Source organism: Phoca vitulina, unplaced genomic scaffold, assembly GCF_004348235.1.
Source record: "Phoca vitulina isolate PV1807 unplaced genomic scaffold, GSC_HSeal_1.0 scaffold97, whole genome shotgun sequence".
NCBI lineage: Eukaryota > Metazoa > Chordata > Mammalia > Carnivora > Phocidae > Phoca > Phoca vitulina.
Window position 1 is genome coordinate 255,646 of NW_022589800.1, and position 26,444 is coordinate 282,089.

At 58.4% G+C, this 26,444-nt stretch overlaps 1 protein-coding gene across 6 annotated transcripts; it reads left to right on the forward strand.

The window, feature by feature from the left end:
- The first annotated feature begins 33 nt into the window (after window positions 1–33).
- NECTIN4 (nectin cell adhesion molecule 4) lies at window positions 34–26,172 on the forward strand. 6 transcript variants are annotated; one of them, XM_032397195.1, is made up of 11 exons: window positions 34–203; window positions 4,648–4,755; window positions 9,116–9,261; window positions 18,396–18,755; window positions 20,061–20,351; window positions 21,546–21,666; window positions 22,789–22,937; window positions 23,182–23,341; window positions 23,752–23,827; window positions 24,169–24,243; window positions 24,524–26,172. In XM_032397195.1, exons 3-11 carry the CDS (start codon window positions 9,186–9,188, stop codon window positions 24,746–24,748), a joined length of 1,533 nt encoding a protein of 510 aa, XP_032253086.1. In that variant the 5' UTR covers window positions 34–203; window positions 4,648–4,755; window positions 9,116–9,185; the 3' UTR covers window positions 24,749–26,172. The 6 variants fall into 6 exon arrangements, with proteins under 6 accessions (XP_032253086.1, XP_032253085.1, XP_032253084.1 ...); XM_032397194.1 differs by lacking the exon at window positions 4,648–4,755; XM_032397193.1 differs by lacking the exon at window positions 34–203 and having other exon boundaries at window positions 1,935–4,755.
- The last annotated feature ends 272 nt before the right edge of the window (window positions 26,173–26,444 follow it).

Here is a 26,444-nt window from a genome sequence, read left to right on the forward strand (position 1 = left end):
TGCACCGGAAGCGCGACCGCTGCAAAGTGAAGGTCGCAAAGCACCGGTTACCGTGGAGACAGGAGACCTGGGTAGCTGCGGGAACGGACGGTGCTGTCACCGTGGCGACGGCAGCTGCGCGAGGTCCAGAACAATCCTGGAAGTCGGAGGGCAGCCAGGGCCCCAGAAGGACCCCTGTTATCAAAGCTGCGAGCTGGTTTGAGGTACAGGCGTGGCTCTGCAGGGCAGGGGGGACACCCGTTTCCAAATCCACCTGCCCTCCCCAGGGATGAGTCAGAGGGGGAGGCCGGGAACGGGGCCCAAGCACTGGCCTGGGAGTCAGGAGACCTGGGTTCTGGTCCCAACCGTGCCCCTGACTCTCAGGGTGAGTCTCTGTAGGCCTCCTCAGCTTTCTCATTTATAAACTGTGCTGTGTCTTTCAGAAGACGTTCCCTGCTAAAGCCTTGAAGGTCCTGGTGGATCGGCTGGGAGCGTCCTTTCTGCTCTGGCCACTAGAGGGTGGTAGAGCCTGCCTCTTAGGGCACGTCGTCAGAGGGGGGGGGGGGGGGGGGGGGAGAGGGGGGGGGGGAGGGTGTGTGTGTGTGTGTGTGTGTGTGTGTGTGCGGTTGGGTTGGGGGGCGGCGAGGGAAAAATGCTGAAGCCTTGGAGAACTTTTCACTACTGAGTCCTGGGAAAGATAATTCCTTATTTCAGCTTGCCTCTTAGGCTGATACAACGCAAGGAAACTGAGGGACGGTGGCATCTGGAACTAGAGATGAAGGGCAGGGAGTTTCTCCTGATAAGATCCAGGGCAGAAGCTGCCCAGCCTTAGAAGCTGGATGGGGTGTAGTGGGGGAGGAGGGAGAAAAACAGTCTCCCGCCCCTCCCTGGTATCTCCCTTTTATTCAAGCCAAGTCCCCGAGCCTCTTCCCAACTCTGTCCCTCCAGGACCCAGTGAAGAATGAAGAGGCCCAGATCCAAGCTGACTAATTTTGGCTACAGGAGGAAATGCAGACAGATTCCTACTCTGCAGAAACAGAGTGTGGGACAGAAACAGGCCGTGTGTCCCCAGTGCCGGGCTGCAAATGGGAGTGATGGCTGCTACTTTTGCCTTTGGTTTCTACCCATCAGCTCATTCCCCATCATGCCCCAGGAATGGAGGCATAGAGAATGACCAGGGCTGCAGTGGGGACGGACGTGTAATACAGGGGTCTGATGGCATAGGCCCCCTGACCTGAACTTTTGGTCCTCAGAGAAAACAGCATGGAGAGAGTATGGGCAGGAAGGCGCAGAAAGACCAGAGGGTCACAAGACCTGTTTCCCACTTGTTCCTGAAGCCGAGATCCAGTAAGAGCTTTGAAAGTCTCTGCCCACTCATTTCCAGATTTCCTAGGGTCTACGAGGTCTAACAGAGAGGATCCTCAGTTTCCTCAGATCATGGAAACAAAATCTCTAAAAAATCACCAACTTTTTTTTTAAGATTTATTTGAGAGAGAGCACGAGTGGGAGGAGGGGCAGAGGGGGAGGGAGAGAGAGAATCTGAAGCTGACTCCTCACTGAGTGCAGAGCCTGACACGGGCCTCCATCTCATGACCTTCTGATCATGACCTGAGCCCAAGCCAAGAGTCAGACGCTTAATCAACTGAGCCACCCAGGTGCTCCCCATATCACCAACTTCTAATGTCCCTCACTGAAATCCAAAAGCCAGCCTTCTCCCCAAGACTTCTCTGACTGGCCAGGCTCCTAACAGCTGGACTCAAGATCTATCATACTCCCAGGATTTAGGCAAGGAGTTGCCTGGGGGCTGGCCCTTTGTGGCCTATATGTGCATTTTGCCAGACTCATTTTCTTTCTTTTTTTTTCCCCAGAGCTTTTATTTTTTTAAAGTAACCTCTACACCCAACGTGGGGCTCGAACCCACAACCCCAAGATCAAGAGTCACATGTTCTGCTGACTGAGCCAGCCAGGTGCCCCGGGATAGACTCATTTTCTGCCTCTTCTGGGTAGAACAGGGAACTCCCCACCCCAGGGGCCTTTCCAGCTTTTCTCTCACAGCTCAGTGTTCCTTCTCTCAGCTTCCACTCTGACTCTGCGTCCTCGCTGGTTTGCATTTCACTTGGATGTAGAACCTGAACCTCACATACTCCTTGGCCATCCCCCCTCCAGTCCCATTTAGTAGCTGGAGGTGTTTCCATTACATAGACCCAGGGGAGGAGCTGCTCAGGACTCCTACCTCCTCTGGTTAGTCGGAATCAAGCCCGAATCTTGGAGAAGGCAGAAAAGAATCCAGGGGAAAGAGGAAGGTGGGGGGCGGGGGGGAGAACAAGACAAAAAAGGAAAGAAAAGCCAGTCTGCCTTTGTATGACATATACTTTATACCCCAGAGCAGCATCTAAAGTGGTCTGTGATGGCCCTGTCAGTGTTCCAGAAACTAAGGGGCATTAAGATAGAGTGAAGGGTAGCCCTGAAAGGGGACTGTGTGAGAATAGGAGAAGAGCAGCCAGAAGGGCTCCTCCTTTTCTGGCCCTGCTTTCACCTGCCAATAATATCCAGGGACAACCTCTGTGCAGGAAGGGGGCTGGGGGCCAGATCATCCTGAAAGTCTCCCAGTCCTGACAGGGCCCTCTGGTGGCCATTTCTGGTGAGCAAGGGTGCCTAGAGCCCAGCTTCCCAGTCTCAGATGTCTGTCCCAGCCCCAGACCGCTGTCTGCTCGTCTCAATCCTTCACAGAACTCTTACTCTGTTTTCTCCTTCCCTTAACTTCACTCTGACCCTGGCGCCAGCCCTGGTTCTCAGCTCTGTTCAGGGCACAACAGCTGGAGACGTTCTCCAGACTTCCTCCATCCCTTCTGCCTGTGTCCCCCGGGCTGTCCCACCCTCTCTGGCTCCTCTGTTGTCCTCTGACCTTCTACGTTTTTCCCCAGCTCCTTCTGGCCAGTTGACTGCCTGGCCCCATGCCTTCCTGGCCCTAATTCTGGCTCTTTGCTCTTAGTTCAGCCAGAATAAGGACATGGATGAACAGAAGGACAGAGGAATGGCCAGGAAAAGAGACAGCGAGAGGCCAGATCTTGAGAGCTCGTTCGATTGAGACATGAGCGGGAAGGAGTGTGAGGGAAAGGTGGGACTGTGAGCAGACAGGGTGGAGCGGAGAGGCAATCAGGCAGGTTGGGGGTGGGGGGAGGTGGGCTAAGGATGGGGAAAAACTTGAATTAAGGGACTTGGCGATACTGAGTAGGAAAATGTCATTGGGTCCATGCTGAGTGGTTGAAGTGGAGAGCAGGAGAGGGAAGTAGGCGGAAGGGGCAGCAGTGGGCAAGGAGTCATTCAGAAATTTCTCTTCAGGTCTTTCTGTCTCTGTTGCAGACTTTGTCTCAGCTTCTTTGTCTCTTTGAATTACTCCTCATCGTTCTCCGTGTGTGTCTATTTCTCACCCCTGCTCCTTTCTTTCTCTAGGTGTCTGCCTGTCTCCGTGTGCCCTGAGATCTGTCTCTCACCAATTCTACTTTTGTGTTTCTCTGAGTCTGCCCTTCTCTCTCTCTTTCTCTCTGTGCTGCTGAACAGAGCCAACCCTCTGACTTTCCTGCAAGGAGCTTTGGAACCTTCCAGGAGTGGCCAGGCTTCTCCCCTTTGGCTACATTATAGACTGTAGGCTGTCCCCGGGCACGGTCCTAGGGTATCAGTTCCTGACGAGGACCTGAGTGAGGTGCAGTGTATGGGCCCTTTCCGGGGAGTAGGATTTCCCCACAGAAGACCTTAGAGCATGGAGGCCTGGGCCCAGGAGGGAAGCAGGCTAGCAGGGGGAGTGAGACTCATCTCTGCTCCTCTACCCTTTCCTTCTAGTTCATGGACCAGTGCTCCCTGATCTTGCAAACTATCACAGGAAAGAACTCTCACTCTCTTTCTGGCTTCCTAGCCCTTCTTTTTTTACACCACTTCTAGAACTGGAGGAGAAACAGGCTCAGAAATGCTTCGAGGTGATGCTGGAGGGCAGCGACTAGGGCTGCCTGCAAGGAAGGCCTGCGTGCCTTTTGGGGCCGGTGTGGGGAGATGCCCAGGAGGGGAGTCCGGGGCCTGCCCTGCTCGGCTTGCACCCCGAGCCTTCTGCCACAGACCGGGGCAGCTGAGTCGGGGTGACAGGAGCTCAGGCGATGGCCAGGAAGTGGCTGTCGTTGGTGGCAGAGGCGCCATACCCGCCGCGTCCAAGCTGAATGTTTGGATGCACGTGAGAGACTCCAAAGGCCTGGTGCTTCCTGAAGGCGCCGCTGGTGGTGCGGCCTCTGCAGGCCACCTGGGCCCTGGGGGCTGCGACATGTGTCCCCGCAGGTGCGCTTCCTGGGAGGAGCCTCATGCCTTGTGTGGTTGGGATGGAGACTGGGAGAGGGCAGGGGGCACAGCTTGGGATCCTCACGAGAACCTGTTCTCTTGCCAAGCGCCCAGGACCCTGCTTGCTTTGCTCTTACCCCTCCTTGCTGCTGTGCCCCCTGCTGCCACCGTCCCCGCTTGGGAGACTGGTTTCCATGAGGGCTCCCACTCTCGTCCTAGACCTGCCATGACCTATTTCTGGAGCCTTCTAAAAGTGCCAGCCCATCCAGAGACACAGGGTCAAAGAATAAAGGCATCTGTCTCTTACCCCAGGCCCTGGGCCCTGAGTTGGTCCTGTATTTGCAGATGCCTGGGGAGCCTATGGGGTGAGAGCAAGGAGGAGGGGATCCCTCACCCAACGGCCTTCTGGGGAACGGGGCCCGCACGTGCCTTTTGCTGAGCCATCTCCCCCAGGTGGGTCACTCCAGCTGTAGACGCCTTTAGGAACAAGCAGCTCCAGCCCCCTGAGCTCCAAGGGGTGTTGGAGGCAACCAGGAAGTGTGGTTGCCATGAAGGAATGGGGCCGGGAACTGGGCGTCACTGGGCGTCACTGGGCCTGCAGCACAGGGAGATAGGAACAGCACAGCACGTGTCAGATGGAACCTTCAAATGCAATCTCTTGGAAAACAGGATGCCACCATCCTAATACTGGGCACGGTGACACTCCAGCCCCAGGGGGCAAAGGTGTTTTCCAGTGGAGGAAAAGCTGCTGGAACCCATGCTCCGTATGGGGATCTCTGCATGTGGGGGGCATCCTAGGAAGGAGCAGAAGTGAGCTCTAAGCCTTGGTCCTGGGGGATAGCATCAAATTCCATATCAGCAATCTTCCACCACCACGTCGATCAGCACCCCCAAAGCCTTTCTGCACCAGCTGTAGAAACCGAGGCAATGAGCAGATCAGAAATCGCTTCCTCTCACACGGAGAAACCAAGCTGGGTAGCAAGGAGTGGCAGACATTTTGTCCGCACGCAGGCTTCTACCTAGTTCCACTGATTTATAATCCACTCTCGTCTTTCCCAAAGCCCGAGGGTCTCCCCTGCCCCTGCCCCCAAGCCTCTGACTCTTCTGTGACCTGGGATCTCACTGCAAAGAGGGATATTACTCATTAAGGAGCTCTCTGGTTTACTCCTACCCCAACCCATCCTCCTGACCGCCCCCCAGCCCAACCCTTCCCCCCCGCCTTGACCGGCTCCTCCTCCCCCTCACTCAGCCTGACCCTCACTCTCACTCTTCTCACCACCCCACCCCACCCATCCTTGTCCCTCCCTGACTCACCTCCAAGTCCCATTGACACAAACAAAACTTTCAGCACAACCCACTCGGACCGGTTTGGCTTAGGTGTGCAGCCTGCCATGGGGACAGAGATGAGTTGTAAGCAGATGCTTGGACACAAGCAGATTGTGAACATCTGCAGTTGTACGCGGCAGGAACAGCCCGAAACTGGACGCGGCAGGTGCACAGAGACATGGAGGGAACACAGGTTGGTGGGCTACAGCGTCCTGTAGTTTCTGTCTCCCAGCTCTCCTAACTGAGGGCTCACGGAGGGCAGGCACCCTGTGTTAGGTGTCCCTGTCCCCTCCCTGGAGCCTGCCACAAAGTGGTGCTCACTAAGTGTCTGTGAGTAAACTAAGGCAGGCAGGCACGCACGGTGATGCCGCTCAGGCGGGTACACACGCTGAAGATGCCACCTGGGCTTGAATTGCTCCCATTCGTAGGGCCCGGAATTTGGGTGGGAGAAGGGTAGGTAGTGAGGCACGAGGGGAATGGGGGTTCAATGAGGAAGAAAGAACAGAACCCAGGAAACCAGGCACTGGTCTAGATCTTCCCCAGCCAGGATTTTCTTCCGGCCCCAGCCCTGGAATCTGCCTTTCCCCAGGCCTCGTCCCAGAGGAGGGAAGGAAAAGCCTAAGTGAGACGGCCTGTTTCCCCAAGAGCACGCCCTCGTGAGACGCACAAGGGTGAGGGCACAGGGCGGAGAGCAATTGGAGATGGGTATTTGTTAGATGAGAGAGGGCCAGACTCCTACCTCAAGCCAAGGCCAGGGGTGGCTCCCTGGCCTGACTACACTGGGTACATCCTGGCCTTAACACCAGCTCTGGCAAGTCCCGCCTCCCCTCAGTGCTCCATATGGCTGGAGTAGGGGTGAGGATGGAGGGGCTCACAGACTTCCTGGCCGGTGGCACTGTGGAGGGGTGGGGGTATATTGTGAATGGGAAGGCGGAGGGGATACAGGCGCTGGATGCCCACCCCATGACCTAACTGCTGTCCCACCCCCATGCCTCAGTTTCTCCTCCGGTTTCCTGGACCAGGAGGGGTGAATCCGTGGGAAGGAAAGGAGCTCCTCTGAAACCATGCGATAGGATCCAAGGTGTGATAATTATAATTATAACACGGGATGCTCCCCCCTCCCATCCCCCCTGGCCCTACTCCACCCCTGCCTCAGCGGATCTCAAAGCGGCATCGGGGTGAGGCTGCCCTTCTGGCACAGGCGGGGACCTGCATCCTAAGGAGGGGAAGGGGTTTGCCAAGATGGAGGTGGAGAGAAACTGGGGAGTTTGGGCATCTGGCCTGGCCCTTGAGGCCACCCCTGACCCACTGGAAATAGCCCACAAAGAAGAGGTCACGAGCACGGTCACTGCCAAGAGCTGGATCTAGACCAGAGTGGGGGGTCATGGTCCAGAGGCAGGGTGAGGGTCCGGGTGACAGCCCAGGACCAGGGGAGTCGGGATCTCCACTTTACTGACCCTCCTGGACCACCCTTTCCATACTGACATCCATTCACTCACCAATTCATGCCTTTGGCAAAAGTGTGTTCAGTGCCAAGTGCCGCGGGCTGACCTAGCAGGGGTGACGGAGACGAGGTCATTAAACAAGCCTGATGGTTCCAGGCGTTCACAGACCCCAGCTCTGGTCCCGTCCCTCAGCTTCACACATTTGCTGGGTCCCTGGCATGCAGCAGGCTCCAATCCATGCTTTGTGAACCGAAGCTTACATTTAGGTAAGGAGATAAGATGTGCACAAATTATGGGTACATAAGCTATAATAAAGGGACTAGCAGAGGCTGGGGAAGAGCAGAGGGAGAAAGATTCATTTTGGGTGGGAGGAGCTGAGAAAGCTTCGTGGAAGATGTGGCATCTGAGGTCAGCTTTGAAAGATGAATGCGATTTTGACAGAGTTGGGGGTGTGGGCTGTGGGCTGTGGGAAATAGTCTACGCAAGATGACCCTCCCTTAGTGCTCTCGAGTCCTCCTTCCTGCCTCTGGCCACACAAAAGAGTCCTGCTGCAAAGCTTAACCTATATTTCCTTTTCTCAGGTTTCACTCCATATTTACCTGTTTGTTTGTTTTTTTGAAGATTTCATTTATTTATTTGACAAAAAGAGAGAGACACAGCGAGAGAGGGAACACAAGCAGGAGGAGTGGGAGAGGGAGAAGCAGGCTCTCCGCTGAGCAGGGAGCCCGATGTGGGGCTCGATCCCAGGACTCTGGGATCATGACCTGAGTGGAAGGCAGATGCTTAACGACTGAGCTACCCAGGCGCCCCTTACCTGTTTTTTTTTTTTGGCCCCAGTCTGTCCGTGAGGTTGTCCCTCCCCTTCACCCAGTTTTCAGGGAGTTCAGAGCTTGCTCCCTTCCTCTGGCTATCCCAGATTGGCCAGGAAGGTTTTGTGTGACTTGGTGGTGACATTTTATGCACATGGTCCTACGAGTGTGAGTATACTTACAAGGATACAAGGACAGAGTATTTGAAATGAAGATTACCCTTGCCAAGTCCAGACATGTGCTCTCGTCCTGTGACCATGGCATAAAAGGGTAAAATGAACCATGGAGAGTTGTGCTGATGCACTTTGGGGATTCCTGGCCGGGTAACAGGGAGGTGTTGAAGCTGAGAGAGGGTCCCGCTAGGGAGGCCAGGAGTCTGTGGGGCTAATTTCTCCGTCAGTCCTTTGGCTTCTCCTATGGACGGTGGGACCCAGGAGGGCGTCACTTAAGCTCCTTCTCCAGGGTCTTTGAACTAGATCCCTGTCTCAGGGATAGAGATGTCCAAGAAAACCGTGTTACTATCGAAGCTGTGTGTCCTCCAGCAAGCCCGTTCCCCTCTCTGGGCCCCTTTTCTCGTCTGGAGAATGAGGTCTATGGGCCAATACCGTACTTCTCAGTTCCGGGCTTCTCCGATTCTCAGCATCAAAGCTGAGCCCCTCCAGGAGATTGGGGAACTTGGCAAGGCCCTGGGGAGGCAGCAAGGCTAGTTAGGGTGCGGGATGCTTGGGTTCCTTTCCACCCACAAGGGCCTTGCCGCTGTTCCTCCTGGCCTGGTGCCTCCCTCTTTGAGCCACCCTGGGCCTTCTTCTACCCCGCCCCCCCAGCACCTTGCCTCTCCCTTCCCAGCCCCTTCCATGCTGCCAGGTAAAGCCTGGAGCTGACGATGGGATCCCCCCCCCCCCCCCCCCCCGCCAGGTCCTTCCCTCCCTCCGTGGCGCCCATTAGCCAGCCCAGGCCGTGGGGGCGGTGGCTGCTGAGTCTCCGTGCCAGGCCCCACCCCCGGAGACGCACCTGTTCTGACCTGCTGAGCAGGTTCCCAGGTTTCTGCCGCCGTCGTCGTTGGCCGCGGCGTGGGAAGCAGCTCTGGGGGAGCTCGGAGCTCCCGACCACGGCTTTTTGGGGGTAGCTCTAGCTGGGTGGGCAGAGCGGGGCTGGGTCCCCAGCAGAGACCCCCAGAGGGACAGGCAGGTGGACTCGGCGATCTCCTGCCTCCTGGGTCGGTGCCCTCTCCAGCTCGAGAGCCGGCTCCCAGGGAGAACTCGGGGGAACTTCAGAACCACTGGGCAGCTCTGCCTTCCGACCGATGGCCCTGTCCCTGGGAGCCGAGATGTGGGGGCCCGAGGCCCTGCTGCTACTGCTGCTGCTGGCATCATTTACAGGTAGGACTCGCCGGGACCGTCAGGACCCCTGCGTCTGAGGCCAAGCCAGCGCGCGCACGCGCACGCACACCCGCACTGACGCGCGCACACAGAAACATTCTCTTTCCTTTGACTCTGGGCTGAGGAACCGATCTCTCTCTCCCACTCCCCCCGCCAGGAGTGCCCCCACGAGAGCCGGGGTCACTCTTCCCCCTTCTTGACCTGTTTCTGCCCCGGGCCATGTCACTATGTCTGGGGTCCCCAACCACCTCTGCCATCGCCTTGCCTAAGCCAGAGCTGCCTCCGGGGGGAGAGACGTGCTGGCCCCGGGCAGGTGGGCGGGGGGGGGGGGGGGGGGGGGGGGCAAGGGGGGGGCCTCTCACCCCAGGGCTTCCTGGAGGCTCCTTCGCCTGCCCCCCCAGGCTCCAAAACTGCTGACTGGCGCTGGGCTGACTCAGGGCTGAGCTGGTTTTAGCAGTCATCAGGGTGTAGGAAGCCTGCTGCCCCAGAGAGTGGACAGGGCATTCCTGTTTCCTTCTCTCCTCTCCATGATGTCCTAGAGATTGGAGCCCCTGCTGGGAGACAACTGGGGAGCTGGAAGCTCCTTCACTCTGGCCCTTCTCTTTCCCTGGGCACACTGTTAAATGCCAGGGTGGTCAGGTGGGCGTGATACTTAGATGAGTGGGGGTCTAGGGTAGGGTACTTTCTAGATAGGGTGTGGCCTCCTTTTGTTTATTCCCTGTCCCCTTATTTCCTCGAGTAGATGCCTTATGTTGCTCTTGCCTAGTGCATATAAATTACAGGAATTTATAATCTTCGGAGTGGGGGAGAGAGAGAGAGAGTGTGTGTGTGTGTGTGTGTGTGTGCACGGTGAGGCCACAGTGGGATTCCCTAGGCTGTTTCCAGGGTAAAGAGTAACTGAGGAATCCTGGTCCTCAGAAGACAGAGCCCTACCTAGATCGGCCCAGGTGCAGTTGCAAGGGAGTCTCATTGTCCGGCAGCGCCCAGCAGTGACTCCCCACTCGGTCCCCAGCTGAAGCTGTGGGGAGAATGAGGCATAGATGTGTGGGTGGGTGGGCATCCCTTTTGCGCTGATCTTACAATGGAAGGAACGGAAGGGTCGTTGGCCAGTCTCCAATCACAGGATACTGAGCTCCAACCCCTGCCTCTCACCCCTGTCTTAATTCCCATTTTCCAGACAACCCTCCTCACGTGCTCAGGCCCAGAGGGTGGGGTCCGGTCCCTGGGGCCAGGGAACTTACGTGGCAGCCACTTTTCTGTGGGATCTACCCGCCCCTGAAGGACAGAGCCATGGGGTCTCAGGACGTGGAAGGGGTCAGGGAGGTCACCACTCTAACTGCCTCATTTTCCAGATGGGAAAACTGAAAGAAATAGGTAGGCAAGTGACGTCTTAAGATTACTCCATGTTAGGGACGCCTGGACGGCTCAGTTGGTTGAGCGCCAGACTCTTGATTTCAGCTCAGGTCATGATCTCAGGGTCGTGGGATTGAGGCCCGTGTTGGGCTCTGCATTGGGCTGGCGCTGGGCATGGAGTCTGCTTAAGATTCTCTCTCTCCCTCTCCCTCTGCCCCTCCCCCACCCACTGCTCACACACTCTCTCGCTCTCTCTCTCTCTCCTTCAAAAAAAAAAAAGATTCCTAGTGTTAGAAGTATGACCAGGGTGAGTGTCTTGGTCTCCCAGCCCCACGCCCATTAAAGGCTCGCACATCTGGGTGCACGCTGGGTGCAGCTGGGGTACTAGGTGCTGGAGACGCAGTGGGGACAAGACATGGTCCCCGCCTTCTTTTTCCAGGACACAAAGCTGTTCTTGCTAAGAGGAGCCCAGGGAAGGGGAGAGGAGACCTCTTGTAATCAGGGCATCACCCTGACCTTGCCCACTGCCTGATGGACAGGTGCCATGGCTTCGGGGGCACCCTGGCCCCGGGCTTATCCCAGGTGGCCGGTGCGCAGTGAGCCACCACTCTGCTGCGTCTGCTTAGGACCTGTGCAGAGCTGGAGGGTGGTCTGAAGCCTGGAGCTTGGTTCCCAACCTCAGCTTCCCAGCCTGATGCCCACCTCCACTGCCACCCCCATTCTGGCTCCTCTGTGTGTAACCCCCCCGGGAAGCAGGATTATTTCTTGCCTCTGAAAAAGCCTTGGGCTGGCAGTCAGAGGAGTCTTGCATTCTGGCCCCATTTCCGCTATGAATTTGCTAGGTGACCTTGGGCAGCTAAGAGGGTGGACTTCAGCAGACCGGGAGGTAGGACCTGACAGTCTCCACGGGCCTTCCAGCTCTGCAGTCCTATGGCTCTGTGACTGTCCAGCCCCTGGCGGGGGGGGTGGGGGGGTGGAGGGTGCTGGAGGAGGTGGCCAGGCTAGCTGTGGTGACGCCAGGGGACACGTCCTGACCCATCTCGCAGCGGGGACCGAGGGTGGCTGTATCCTGGACGCTGCCTTCTGCCCCTGCCCTGCTGCAAATCAGAGCACCCGCCCCCCAACTCCTGGGCCATTAGAGCTCTGAGCCCCAGGGCCCTGCCCCACCCCAATGGGGAGAGGAGCCCAGGCTTGGGAGGCTCCTGACACCACAGCTCTTTGTCTCTCCTTAATGGGATGAGTTTCCGGGTGAGGTCCCCTCCCTTCTCCCTCCCCCATCTCCTGCCCTGGGGCTGAGGGGCCCAAATCTACAGGCACCCCTCCAGTAGGATGCTAGTTTCTAGCTCTTTGTCTGGGCCCAACTGGGTCCTGCAGGACCAGAGGGTGAGGGCTTCCCTGAATTCTGTGGTCTGCCCTCCAAGGATTAGGATCAGCTTTCTACCGGAGGTTAGTTCCCTAGGAAGGGAGGGGCCCCATCCCTCCTTTTCTACTCCTGTTTACAGAGGTGGGCAGGCCCTCTCCTACAGGACCTACCCCAACCCAGGGAAGCCAGAAAGGGAGGCATATTCCCCACCCAAGGTAGCAGGGACTAGGGGAATCCCAGGGAAGCCCTGTGGCCCCAGTGACCTTGGCCCCACCCTAGTGTTTCAGGGGGGCTGGCCTAAGGGGACCCCCACTACAGAGATAGCAGTGGGGGGTTTGCCGCAGAGCCCATGGTCCCAGCTTCTAGAGCACCATGTCGGGGCCCTGGAGCCCTCCAGGCTGAGGAGGACAGCCACCGTAGGGAGCAGGCCTCGTGAGGAGAGGAGGCCAGGACTTTCTGGCCCCCACAACTTCCCCTAGCACTGACCAAAAGCTAGCCAAGAGAAGGGCTGGCAGCGGGGTGAGGAGCTGAGTCAGGAGGGAAGGGAGGAGAAGAGCCAGGGCTGGATCTGAACACTGAATATAACACGAAGGTCGAAGGTCAAGTTCAGACCTGGGGGCCTGTGAAGGAGGTGGGGTCACCTGTCTCACTGGGCCTGGGAGCTTCTGGCCTCAGGAGCTTTCCCCCTAGATTGCTGGCCACCCCCTTCCCGCTTGCCTTTAAGACTGGTGTGTCCTGAGAGCTGGGCTGACGCGATGATCTGGGGTGGGGCAGAGCTGGCCCCCACTTTGGGGGGGTTGGCTGGCAGGATTTCGGGGTGGGGGTGGCTAGGATCTCGGGAGTTTGGGAGAAGCTGAGTGCCGGGTCTCCCACCCACAGTGTGGCTGGTGTGGTGACTCAGCCGGGCTCAGACTCTGGCTCCGGGGGGTTTAGGGGACTTATCTGTGCTGGGAGCTGTGTCTGGGCCAGAGCCCGGCTGCCTCAAGGCCTGTCCTCCTGCATTGTTCTCGCCTCCCTTTGGGATTGGTGTGGCCCCCCTCCCCAGACACTAATCTGTGGGTGGGCACTTTGCCCGGGGTTGGGAAGCTCTCACTAAGCTGGGGGGCTTAGGACAATGGGGGCTAATGAGGGATGGGGATGAAGGCAGAGGGAGAATCTCCTGGTTTTCAGAGTTCCTTAGCACTCCAAGGCCAAGGTTGTAGGGGGAAAGGGGGGGAAGAAAATGGGCTTGCAGGTTTTTGATGCCACCTGTCCCGAATGGGGGGCTTCGGGGCTCCTCCCAGGTCCTCTCTTACCCCAGACTCTCCCCCATATTCTAGCTCTGTCTGGTAGAGGCCGCTGCTGTGTGGTGAGGGGAGGCAAGAGTTAACAAAGGAGAATGAGCCCCCCCCCCAGACAGTTTGGACCCCTCCCCTTAGCCCTAGGCAAGATCCCCCCCCCCTTCCCACCAAACCCGCACCAGACAACCCTCACCCCAGGCCTGGAGCTAGAGCTGGTTTTTCTGGTGCTGGCTGCAACAGAGGCCTGACAGATTCCCAGGGAGAGGCCTCCTGGGGGGCCAGAGGGGCTGGGGGGGCTCCCAGGGGGAGTGGTGAGAAGGGTGGGAGTCCTTCTAGCAGGAACCTGAGGAGCAAGGGTAGGGTGAGCTTTTGTTTTGTTCTGCTGGGGAGCCCCGGATGGCAATTTCCCATCACCTGGAGGGACAGTGACCTCATCTCTGGGTACCTACCTCCACCTGAGATGAATCTGCCCTCAAGTCTGGGGTGAGGTGGGGAGGGGTGCCTGGCGACACTCCAGCTGGGACGCAGAGGCCAGGGTGCAGAGCCACACACCAAGGGCAGCTAAGACAGACAGACACGCGGCAGCCCCGGGAGAAACCGACATCAAAATATTTACTCTGCGTTCAGAGTCGCGCGGGCCGGGGACACAGACTTGTGAGACGCACACGGAATAGCGTCCGCACACCATTCACACGCACGCGCCACTGCACGGCTCCTCTCTCCCGCCGCCGCCAAGCACCTACACTTCCCTAAAGATGAGACGAGAGCACATACAAGTGCGAAACATCCCCCGTTGAAGTAAGGAGCCGGCCTCACTTGTGAGCCCAGCACTGAGACCCCCCAGGTCCTCTCCCGAAGATGCCCCACGTTCAGACGTGGAGGCTCACACTGACTCCCTTCCTCCTCCTCACAGACCCTCCCTCCAGGACCCCTGCGTGTGCCCCTCTCTGCACCAGCAGGGATACTGATGGAGAAAGGCCCCTCGTAAAGAAAAGCCTCCTTCCCCAAAGACGCTGTGATCTGTGGCTGCCAGCCTCAGTGTCCCCTCCTGAGGTCAGGGGCCGGGCCTCACCCGGAGAGGGAAGCTGGGACCCAGGCCCGGCGTAGGGAGCAGGCAGCCAACCCAGGCCGGGAGTGGAGGGCCTGTCTGGGAGCGGGCGGGGTACACAGAGGGCAGGGCCCCAAAGAGGCCCGTGGGGGCCTGGCCAGGGGTGGGGGAGGCTGAGGGCAGGGATCCCGTCTGGCCAGTTGGGCCTGTTCCTTCCATTGCGCAAGGTGGTGGCTGGTGGCTGGTGGCGGCTGCGGCTAGGCCTGCTGCTGTGTGGCAGCCTCTGAATCACCGCGGCTCCCGACCAGCGTCCCGGTGCTCCCGGGAGGAGGGGTGGGCACGGTCGGAGGGAGGAGCGCCCGGCCAGCAGAGTCCACCGGCCTCAGCAAACAATGTGCTGCGGAAGGGTCCGTGGGCTTGGCCCGGCCTGGCAACCACATGCCCGCGGGGTGACCTCATCAGGCAGGCGGTGTGTCTCCTTTGCTCTGGTGACATCATCATGCTGACGCCGGGCGGGCACTGGGTGGGGGAGAGGAGGAGGCGGCGGTCCTGGCCTGCCCTGGCCTGGAAGTCTGGGCTTCTGGGTCCGGTTAGCCCAGGACTGGGATTCTAGAGCCCAAGGTCTCTCTTCCTTCCGTTGTAGCCTGTGCATGCATGCGTGTGTGTGTGTGCATGTGTGTGTGAACGCATGTGTGCACGCGTGTGCATGCATGTGTGTGCGTGTGCATTGTGTGAGCGCATGTGTACACACGTGTGCGTGCATGTGTGCGTGTGCACGCGTGTGAGCGCACGTGTGTGTGCGTGTGTGTGAGCGCACGTGTGCACGCATGTGTGCGTGCGTGTGTGTGCACGCACGCGTGTGTGTGCATGAACTGGAGGAGGGTGTTGCCCCCAGCTGAGATGCTCCCGCTGAATAGTGGATTTAGGACAGTGGGGGGCTGTGGGAGAGGTCCTGAAGGGACTCTCCTGTTTTCCTGGGTACCTCATCCCACAAAGCTTGAGCTTATCACTGGGGAGTGGGGATCTTGCACCCACAGGGAGGGACGTGGAGGATTGTGACTCAGGCATATATATGCCTGTTGTGCCCTGGAGAAGGTATATGTCGGGGAAAACGTGGGTGACTAGTTGTGGAGAGGGGCAGATGGTTGGCAAGTGTAGGGATAGGGAAGGAAAATAAGCCATCTGACATTGTCCCAGAAATAGTCTTTAGGAAGGTTTGAGCGTCCTGGTGGAGCAGGGCTTGGGATCCGTGGGACCACAGACACCATGTGCTGGGGGATGAGCCCCTATCTCAAGCCCACCTCCAGCCCCTCCTTGGCAGGCCTGCACCCTCCAGCGCCGGGAGGAGGTGTCTGGGAGGAGTGCGGGTAGTTAGCTGGACTCCCAGGCTGGGCTGGGTGGGACCAAGACCAGCTTAGGCAGGTCAGGGCCCTGGTATCTGGCCCTGCAGGTCTGTCCCGTCCTGTTCGGGTCCTCCCAACAGCATCCTCCCTCCCTCCGCCCCTGCTAGCAGGACCATGGGACCCCCTTCCCCTGGCCCAGGCTCTGCCTCACTGGAACCTTCTGGTCCACTCTAGTGGGGCTTCACCTTCTCCCTCCGTAACTGCCCCCTCCGCCCACTTCTTTCTCCCTATGTGAGTCCAGAGCTGCTCCCTTTGGCAGCGAACCCAGGTAGCCAGCCTATCCTGCCTCCACCCCTGGTTGCCATGCCAACCCCTCCCTGTCTGCCCAGCCCAACCAAAGATTCATTCCCCTTCCTTCTACCCTTTCCTTCTTCTACCTCTTTCTCTCTCTCATTCATTCACTCAGTCAATAAAATTAATCGGGCACCAGTTACGTGCCAAGAATGCCGACCACATACCACTGAGCACGAAATCAGAAACCAGGTTTCCCTGTGTGATGTGAGACCCAGTTTCTACTCTCGGGGAGCTCTGTCCGGTGAGAGAGGCAGACAAGAAAAGGGCGAACGCCATCCAGGGGATAAAGTACTATGGCGAGGTGAGAGCAGGGCGCTAGGGCAGAACAGAGGAGGGCACCTCACGCTGCCCGAGGGGGGGGGGGGGGGGGGGGGGGGAAGGGAGGACTCTGGGAGGAAGTGATGTCTAAGCGGAGTCCTAAAGGATGAGTAGGAGTTACCCAGACAGCGATGAGTAGGAGCTACCAGACATAGGGAGGAGGGCCTTCCAGGAGGCGCACAGTGTGAGCAAGGTGTGCGGTGCTGGTCAGCGGCAGGGGCTATGCTCTTCTGGGAGTTGCTGGATGTCCGTTCCAAGGCAAGGAGCTCTTGCCATCCCAGGGAGAGCCCTCACTCTGCCCCCAGCCCTATGCTTCCCATACTTTATTCCCCAGCTCCACATTTATTCTTCCCGACCCTGAGCTTCCTCAAGCCCTGCCTCCCTCCTAAGTTACTCATCCTAGAAACCCAGGACTTGCCTTTGTCCTTTGTCTTTCTTTCTTTTTTTTTTAAAAGATTTTATTTATTTATTTGACACAGAGAGAGAGAGAGGGAACACAAGCAGGGGCAGTGGGAGAGGGAGAAGCAGGCTCTCGGCTGAGCAGGGAGCCCGATGCAGGGGCTCGATCCCAGGACCCTGGGATCATGACCTGAGCCGAAGGCAGACGCTTAACGACTGAGCCACCCAGGCGCCCCTGTCTTTTGTCTTTCATCTCTCCTTCTGGTCAGTCTCCCCCAGGGCTGTCCCCTCCTCCCCGTGCCACAGCACGAAGGGTTCCTAGTGAGTCTCGGGTCTTCAGGGTCCCTGCTTTCTAGTCGGAGGGCACGTCGCCACTGGCCCCCCGCTGCAGTGATCCCCCATGACTCCCTTTGCCTGGTGTGGGAGGCCCGACCTCGTGTCCCGCTCCTGCTCAACACACACCCTCTGCCTTAGGTGTGTCCTTCCCTCTCTGCTTCCTGAACCAACCAGCCTCTTCACCCCTTGGGTTTGCCCACCTTGGCCCCTCACCTGGAACCCCTTTCCGGGTCTGTCCCCCTCCTGGTCCTACCCAACTCCTGCCTCAGGCCCTCCCACAGAACTCAGGGCCCCAGTAACTGTCCCATCCCACAGCTAGCCTGCAATGCACCACTGAGCACTAAATCCGAGACTGTCACACCTTTCTGTATTTGTCCACAAATGTACTTCTTCCTCCTGGACAGATCTCAGGTTCCACGAGGGCAAGGAAGGGATCCTTCTTTGAAAATGAGGTGACATGAGAGCTACCCCGGGGTGCTTTCTTACTGTTCCTCATCGACACACCCTTCCTCGCTGGTCCCCGTCTCTGCTCCTCGGCTTCTGGTCCCCGTCCTGACCCTGTCGCGGGGTGTCTGCCCTGACCTCATCTCTCCGGGCCTCTGACCTGGGGCCTCTCTGTCTTCAGTGACTTGCTCATTCCTGTATCTGAGCCTTGGTTCGTGCCAGTCCTCCCACATAGAATACCTTCCTCTCTCTGGGAATCCAGGTCTCTCATCTTCAAGCCATGAAAAGAATGTTCTGAAGGGCCTCTTGGGATGGACCCTTCCCACACTACATGCCCCATCCTAGACGCCAACCGTTTTCAACCCCTGCCTTGGCTCCTGGCCACACCTCCAGAAAGCAGTCACTTCCCCGCCCCACTCCCCGTGGTAGGTTGGACCTTCGGTGAAAGTTTGTCCCTGGCTTCCCTGGTCTTTGGGCGCATAAAGTCCATTTCCCGGAGAGGACCGTGAGCTCCCCGAGGGCAGAGGCTGGGTAACTCTCTTCCAGTTAGAGCCTCCCACCTCACAATTGCCCAGGACACGATCCTGGGCTGGGCGAGGGTGTGACTCTTGCCGCCAGCGACCCGGTGGCCTTAGGCAAATCACTTCCTGTCTCTGGGTCTCAGGTTCCTCAGCTGTTAAAAGGTGATAATGACGCCCACCTCTTGGGAAGGTTTTGTGGATCTAATGAGGTAATGGACGGAACGCGCTTGGCAAGCAGAAAGTGCTCCAGGAGTTCTGGTGGCCTTCGCTGTCATCACGCATAAGTGTCCACCACCCCCCCCCGCCCCCGCCCCCGCCCCCGCCCCCGGTCCGGCGGCACCCCTAATCTTGGCCGCTCCTGTCCGCCCCCTGCAGGCCGGTGCCGGCCAGGCGAGCTGGAGACCTCGGACCTGGTGACCGTGGTGCTGGGCCAGGACGCCAAGCTGCCCTGCTTCTACCGAGGGGACCCCGGCGAGCAGGTGGGGCAGGTGGCGTGGGCGCGGGTGGACGCGGGCGAGGGCCCCCGGGAGCTGGCGCTGCTGCACTTCCAATACGGGCTGCACGTGAGCGCGGCCTACGAGGGCCGCGTGGAGCAGCCGCCCCCCCCACGGAGCCCCCTGGACGGCGCGGTGCTCCTGCGCAACGCGGTGCAGGCGGACGAGGGCGAGTACGAGTGCCGCGTCAGCACCTTCCCCGCCGGCAGCTTCCAGGCGCGGCTGCGGCTCCGCGTGCTGGGTAAGTGGGGCTGCCCGGGGTCGTCGGGGGGGGGGGGGGGGTTGCTGCGGGTGCAGGGCCCCGGGTCCGCGCCCGCGCCTTCGAGGGCAGAAGCCGGGGGACGCAGAGATGGGGTCTGCAGAAAGGCATGGGGCCCAGGGAGAGCAGGAAGAAGAGGGAAGGGGGTCCTGCAGGGGTGAGGGATCCTCATCCAGTCCATCCTCCCAGCCAATCTAGAAATTCTCTGCCAGTGACCTCAACAGCTTGCTACCTACAGCTCTGTCAGCCTCGGGGAAGAATCCATGTATTAGAATATTCTTCCTTCTGTTGACCTGCACTCCCCACCTTGGTCACTTTCGCCCTCGGAAGCAATGTGGCCCAGGCTCATTCTGTCTTCCGCACCTCAGCCTTTCAAAGGGCTGGGGGTCTTTGTCGTTCCTCTCCCCACCCCACCCCCATCTCCTCTTCTGGAAGCTACAACTGCTAGTTTCTGCAACAGTTCTACCAAAAGCACTCATTCACAGCCTCTCTCGCAGTCCTTGGCTCCATGGTTTTAAAAATGTGGGGCTGAGATATGGACAGGCAGACCCAGCTCTGACCAGCGTGGCTGATACCTTTCTTGATCTGGACCTCTGGTGAATGTGGTTGGATTGGAGATCACAATCACTTTTAAACCACTACTTTGCACTGTGGGCTCTTATGGTCCACGGATGCCCTAGACCTGTGGTCTAGTTAAATCTTTTCCATCCTGTGCTTGAGCTGTTCATGTTAGGAAGATAAAAAATAAAGGCCTTTAGTTTCCCTTTATCCACGTGGAACTTAGTAACACTAGCCTTGGGGGTCAAAATCCTGAGTGTGAATCTAGACTTCATCCCCTTTAGAGCTGACGATCTGGGACAAATCATTTAGCCTCCCCGAGCTTCAGTTTCCTCTCTTGTGACTCAGGGATAATGATCCCTACTTTGCTGGTCTGTTGACAGGATTAAATAAAATCACATTTATAAAGTGTTTAGCACAATACCTGGCTCATAGCAAGTGCTTAATAGGTGGTGGCTGTGATTATTAGGATATAGATGTTGTCTGGTTGGTTTTGTATTTACTTCATTACGTTTATTAAAAAATGATCCATGCTCATGGTAAAAAAATCAAACAGTAGAGAAAGGTACGAAGTCGGCTGAAATTCTACCACTCCTCTGGTGCCTGTGTTGGTGAAATAAGAGAAAAAAAAGAGCCTGAAAATGTTTGCTTGTGCAAGACTGAGCTGGGACGGGGCGGGGCCTCCTGATGGGTGTGCTGACCGTGACCCCTGCCTCCCACCACCTGCAGTACCTCCCCTGCCCTCACTGAACCCCGGGCCAGCGCTAGAAGAGGGCCAGGGCCTGACGCTGGCAGCCTCCTGCACGGCAGAGGGCAGCCCAGCCCCCAGCGTGACCTGGGACACGGAGGTCAAGGGCACAGCGTCCAGCCGCTCCTTCAAGCACTCCCGCTCAGCTGCTGTCACTTCAGAGTTCCACCTGGTGCCCAGCCGCAGCATGAATGGGCAGCCCCTCACCTGCGTGGTGTCCCACCCTGGGCTGCTCCAGGACCAGAGGATCACTCACATCCTCCAAGTGGCCTGTGAGTACTTGGATCTTGGGTAGAGAGACCCTGAGCCATCCCAGTCTGGCCAGGCTGGATCCCGAAGGCCCCCTAATGTGGCCTAGAGAGCGCTAGTGCGAAGGGAGACGCCCGGGGGCCCATCCCAGATGACCTTGACAGACCACTCAGACCCCTCTGACCTTCTGACCTTCTGTGCCCTCCTGTTTACAAAGGAGATTGCCCTGCTCCACAGGGTTGTTGGGAGAATCGGGTATAAACATGGGATTGAAAGCACTTTTTTGGAAATACCCGAAGACAGACAAGCCTTTTTTTTTTTTTTTTAAGATTTTATTTATTTGAGGGGGGGAGAGAGAGAGCGAGAGCACAAGCCAAGGGGAGAGGCAGAGGGAGAAGCAGACTCCCCGCCAAGCAGGGAGCCCGATGGAGGGCTTGATCCCAGGACCCTGGGATTATGACCTGAGCCGAAGGCAGACGCTTAACCGACTGAGCCACCCAGGCGCCCATGAAGGCAGACAGGCTTGCCGAGGGCTGCCGGCCCCACTGCTTGGCCCTCGTGCTCGTTGGACAAGCCCTACTTCTGCTCCATACCGGCTGTTATTCAATCTTGTTTGTCTGCATTGTCCCCAGCAGCAGAAGGAGTATAATTAGATGAACTTTACAGGGTTCTGACGGGAATTAGAAGCCACGAAGACCAAGCATCTCGCACAATGCGTAGTGCGTTAGGTGGTACTGAGTGAGCAATAGATAAGGTTTTCCTGGCATTAAACTCTGAGCCTCTTCAGGCATAGGACTCTTTTCTATTCATACTAACCCAGCCTTTGGCACAAAGTAGGTCCTCAACAAATGTTTGTTCAAGAAATGTGTGAATGAGTAGGATCGTTAAGCCTTTGGAGAATCAGGGAGAGTTTACCGAACACCTGTTCCGTGAGTCCGCTGGCGACAACAGGGGATTCAGAAAAAGTGTGAATCTTTTCCGAGGGACTTAGAGGCTTGTTGCCCAGATAAATCTGTGTGGACTCTGAGCTCAGAGAGGGGAGGGAGCTGTGTGGCAAGGACCCAGCAAGGATGCGCTGGGCTAGGTTCAGCTGCAAAGGAGAAGGACAGAGAAACAGAGAAGGGGGAGCGGGGTGGTGGCAGGGGCAGGGGTCCTTCGAGGAACAGCATGATCAAAAGCGTCATTCCCCTTCTTTCTCCTCCCACCTCCCATTCCAGTCCTCGCTGAGGCCTCTGTGAGGGGCCTTGAAGACCAAAAGCTGTGGCAGGTCGGCAGAGAAGGTGCTACACTCAAGTGCCTGAGTGAAGGGCACCCCCCTCCCTCGTACAACTGGACACGGTAAGAGCCTGGCCCCGGGGGAGGGCATAGCTCGGGACCAGGGTCCTGCTCTCACAGGGCCTCCGTGTACTCCTTATGGGCTGGGACAATATATCCTGAACGCCAAATAAATTGGGGCACATGCGCAGACCTATGCAAGAATATGCATGGTCACAAATATTATTATTGACTTGCACCAGGGAGTCTGCGATACATGGTCACTGGTAGGGAATAAGCCAATAAGTCCTTGGTTTTTCCCCCTAACTTTCAAATTATGAAATATAATACAGTATTTATTTATTTATTTACTTATTTTTAAAGATTTTATTTATTTATTTGACAGAGAGAGACACAGCGAGAGAGGGAACACAAGCAGGGGGAGTGGGAGAGGGAGAAGCAGGCTTCCCGCCGGGCAGGGAGCCCGACGCGGAGCTCGATCCCAGGACCCTGGGACCATGACCTGAGCCGAAGGCAGACGCTTAACGTCTGAGCCACCCAGGCGCCCCTATAATACAGTATTTAAAGAGTCGCATTTTATGTATTTATGTGAGTGCCTAAAGCGGACCAGACGAAAAGATACAGCTGGCTGTTATTGCTCTTAAAGTGGCACTATGACCCCCCGGCATTGCCGGCGCCACGGCCGGAGACGTCCAGGGACCAGGCAGGGGTCAGGTGCACCTGTGTGGGAGCCCCCGACAGGCACGTTCTCCTATGTGAGCCGCTGAGCCGTGCAGTGGCCTGTTCCTCGGGCTCTGTTCGTAATCCCTGCCATGCAACATCTTGGGTGTTGGGGCGTGCGGTTACATTTTCCAAGTACATCTGAGCCCAGATAGGAAAGGGGTGTCCCGTTGTGTGGACCTCGTGCCACGTCGGCCCGGTACCCGGGGCTGGATGACGTGATGCCCGTGGGAGCCTGTGGGATGGCACACGTGTGGATCTTCCCCGGGTGTGTGTGGGGGGGTGCCCGGGTCAGGCTGGGCGGCAGGGAGAAGGGGCCTCTGCCTGGACCTGCCTGGGGGAGGGAGGGGCACCGTGGGAACAGCCAGCGGCTCTGGGTGACGTCATGGGGGAGGGAGGTGGAGAGCTGCCCAGGCACGTCGGGTGGTGGCAGCCTCCGCCCGCCCCAGCTTCCCTGTCCTCCAGGCTGGACGGGCCTCTGCCCAGTGGGGTCCGAGCGGAAGGGGACACGCTGGGCTTTCCTCCGCTGACCACGGAGCACAGTGGCATCTACGTCTGCCACGTCAGCAATGAGCTCTCCTCCAGGGACTCTCAGGTCACTGTGGATGTTCTTGGTAAGCACCGGGGCAGCCGTGGGGGCCTGGGCCAAGGGCCTGGAGGGGCACTAGCAAGCGAGCCGGAGAGGGTGAATTGGGGCAGTGCTGATTCGGAGGGGCGGGACTGCATGAACTTTGCAGAGGGTCAAGCTAGGGGGGTGGTTTGGGATGTGTTTGGTGAGGACCAGGTGGCAGGGTTTGTGAGGGCTGGGGGTGGGTCAGGGATCTGAGCATCCCCCCTCAGACAGAGGCCTGTCTCCAGCAGACCCTCAGGATGCCCCAGGGAAGCAGGTGGACCTGGTGTCAGCCTCTGTGGTGGTGGTGGGTGTGATCGCCGCGCTCCTGTTCTGCCTTCTGGTGGTGGTGGTCGTGCTCATGTCCCGGTACCACCGGCGCAAGGCTCAGCAGATGACCCAGAAATAGTGAGTACTGGCTGCTCTCGGGCGGGTCAAGCTAAGCTGGAGCAAAGACGAGATGAGCAGGAGGTGGGGGCCAGGCCTGGGAGAGAAGAGAGACTGGGAGCTTATTTCGGAGGTGGGCAGAGTCCTTCGGGAAGTGAGAAGGGCTGGGCCGCAGCTGAATGGGGAGAACCGTACTGCTGAGCGAGGGTCGGATCCATACGCCCGGGTATCACCAAATACGCACACTCTAACGCGGTGTGCAAGCGCGCGCGCACACAAGCCCCGCCCCCTGCAGCCTCTCAGTCACACTTGTGGGGCCAGCACAGCGCCCGGCCCCTCCGGCCCGGTGTCACATAGGCTTGGCCAGAGCTAGGCCCACCTTGGGAGGCCGCTACGACCCCCAGCTGCTAACAGGGGCGCGTCTTTCCTAGTGAGGAGGAGCTGACCCTGACCAGGGAGAACTCCATCCGGAGGCTGCATTCCCATCACGCCGACCCCAGGAGCCAGGTCTGTGCCAAGGCTGAGTGCATCCCCAGGGCCGGGGGTCCCTCTGCGGACCAGAAGCACGGCCCTCCACCAGGCCTGGCCCCGGACTCGCAGCTGGGGCTGGGGGTGGAGTTGGGGGCGCAGCTGCTTTGGGTCTGTGGGCTCGTCCGCCTGGCTCCCTTCAGCACGGGCCCGGGGGCTGCTCTGGGAGGCCACCATCGGCACCGGTTCCAGGCTGGGGCTGGGTGGGGCGGTGAGGACGTCTGCACCAGGGAGAGTGGACAGGTCGGGGTGGGGGGAGCGGTGGTGAGGGAGGAGGCGGAGCCCTGTTCTGACTCCTCCCCCGTGTCCGGGCCCCACAGCCGGAGGAGAGTGTAGGGCTGAGAGCCGAGGGCCACCCTGATAGTCTCAAGGACAACAGTAGCTGCTCTGTGATGGTGAGGCCCCCCGGCCCCACCGGCGTCCCCACCACTCCTGCTCCCGGATGTGGGTGGGCCAGCGGCCCCGCACCAGTCCCCGTGTCTCAGCCCTGGCACCTCTGCTGTGCCTTTGTGCTCCGGCTGTCCCTCCCCATGTCTGACGCTCGCTACCGGCCCCCAGCTCTGAGCCCCTGAGCTTGCACCTGACCTCTGACCCCACTGCTCCCCCACCGACCCCCCCTCCCCGGTCTGGCCGCCCTGCCTTGGCTCCTGACGCGCCCCTGCCCTTGGTGTCCAGAGTGAAGAGCCGGAGGGCCGCAGTTACTCCACGCTGACCACGGTGAGGGAGATTGAAACGCAGACGGAACTGCTGTCTCCAGGCTCTCGGCGGGCAGAGGAGGAGGAAGATCGGGATGAAGGCATCAAACAGGCCATGAACCATTTTGTTCAAGAGAATGGGACCCTGCGGGCCAAACCCACGGGCAATGGCATCTACATCAATGGGCGGGGGCATCTGGTCTGACCCAGGCCTGCCTCCCTCCCCTGAGCCTGGCTCCTTCTGCTGACCTGGGGAATGTCTACTCATCACGCGGGGGCCTCCCTACACACCTTATTTCTTGAGGAAGATGCTCCCCATCCCACTGACTGCTCGACCTTTTCCTGCAACCCTTCTGTTCGACAATGGGGGGCTCTGCCGGTTGAGTCCTCCCCACCCCCTTCGTGTGTGCGTGTGTGCGCGCTTGCGCTTGTGTGTGTTCACAGACAGAGTGTGTGTGTGTGTGTGTGTGTGTGAGAGAGTCCAAGCGAACTGTGATGGGCTTGGCTCGTGTATGGCGTGGCTGTGTGACCTCTATCTGGAAGCGCAGGTTATCTCCTCAGACCCCAGAGCAGTATTAATGACGCAGAGTTGGAGGCGAGGGGCGGAGACTGTGGTCAGACCCAGGTGTGCTGGCATAGCTGGAACTGGATTCTGGCCTCCTGAGTTGGGGAGCCGGGCTCCCGCCACTTGGGAGCCGAGGGGCGAACGTTGAAGCAGCCAGCCCAGGGGTGGGCCAGAGACTAGCACCCTTTTACTGGAGAAGCCCTTGGCGCTCTGGTGTTCTCTGGTGGCCTCTGGTGGCCTCTGGTGGCCTCTGGGCCTGCTGCATGTGCATATTTTCTATAAATAAAACTGTTGGGGGAGTTTCTTTAAGGAATACTGCTCCGAATACTTTAATAAGAGAAACAAATCTTTAAAAAGAAAAACAAAACTTTTGATTTATCTGGATGTTTGTTATTACTTGGCTTGCTTAGTGTGAGACCAGCCTCCACGGAAGTCAACAAAGCTGGGCCTTGCGCAGACCCCGGCAGGGGGTTCGTGCTTGTGCCTCGGAAAGGTGCCCCTTCTAAGGCACTTGAATGTAGGCAGTCTCCTGGGAGGGAGCCTGGTGCTGTGGAGTCTGAGTCGGGGCGTGAGCCCCTGGGTCCCTGGCTGCAGGAGGACAGGGTGGGGTCCTGGGCCCTTCCCCTAGCCGCCTCTCTGCTCCTCGCTGCATAGGCAGTTGTCTGTGGTCCCTTGGGAGAGTGCTGCGGGGACTGGGCGACAAGGGCTCCTTGTTTGGTTGTGGTATAGGGGAGACGGGGTAGTGATCACAGCCCAAGGGACGGGGGGGGTTGGTTCTGATAGGGGGGAAGGAGCTGCTGGGGGCAGGAATGTCTCCTTTCCCCCAGGGTCCTCGGGGTCACCAACCTGGGGCTCTTGTGGCAGTTTCTGCGGGTCTGGGCTGGGGTTAGATACGGTCCATTGTTGCCTGGCCCACCTGAACACACTCAGCCAGAATACCTAGATTTTGTGCCCAAACCCTACTTGGCCTGAAATCTGCTGGATTTCTGGACCAAGAGAGAGACGTCATCCCCTGCTCCCCAGCCAGCCCAGGACTTTGAATGTGGAGCCCAACGATCTGGGGTCCTAGGATGTACATTTTGTGTAAATATGTGCATATTTGTACATAAAATGATATTCTGTTTTTAAATAAACAGATAAAACTCTTCTGCCTGGTTTCTCTCTTGCCCCTGGGCAACTCAACACCCTCTCAGCACCGTTCCCCTCGGCCCCAAGTAGGCGAAGAGCTAGGACGCCTGTGGCTGGGAGGCGAGGGGGAAAGAAATGCCCTCTGCCACCTCTGAGAGTTCCCGGCTAGGCCGACAGAGCGAAAAGCCCCTTCCCGCACAGCCCGCGC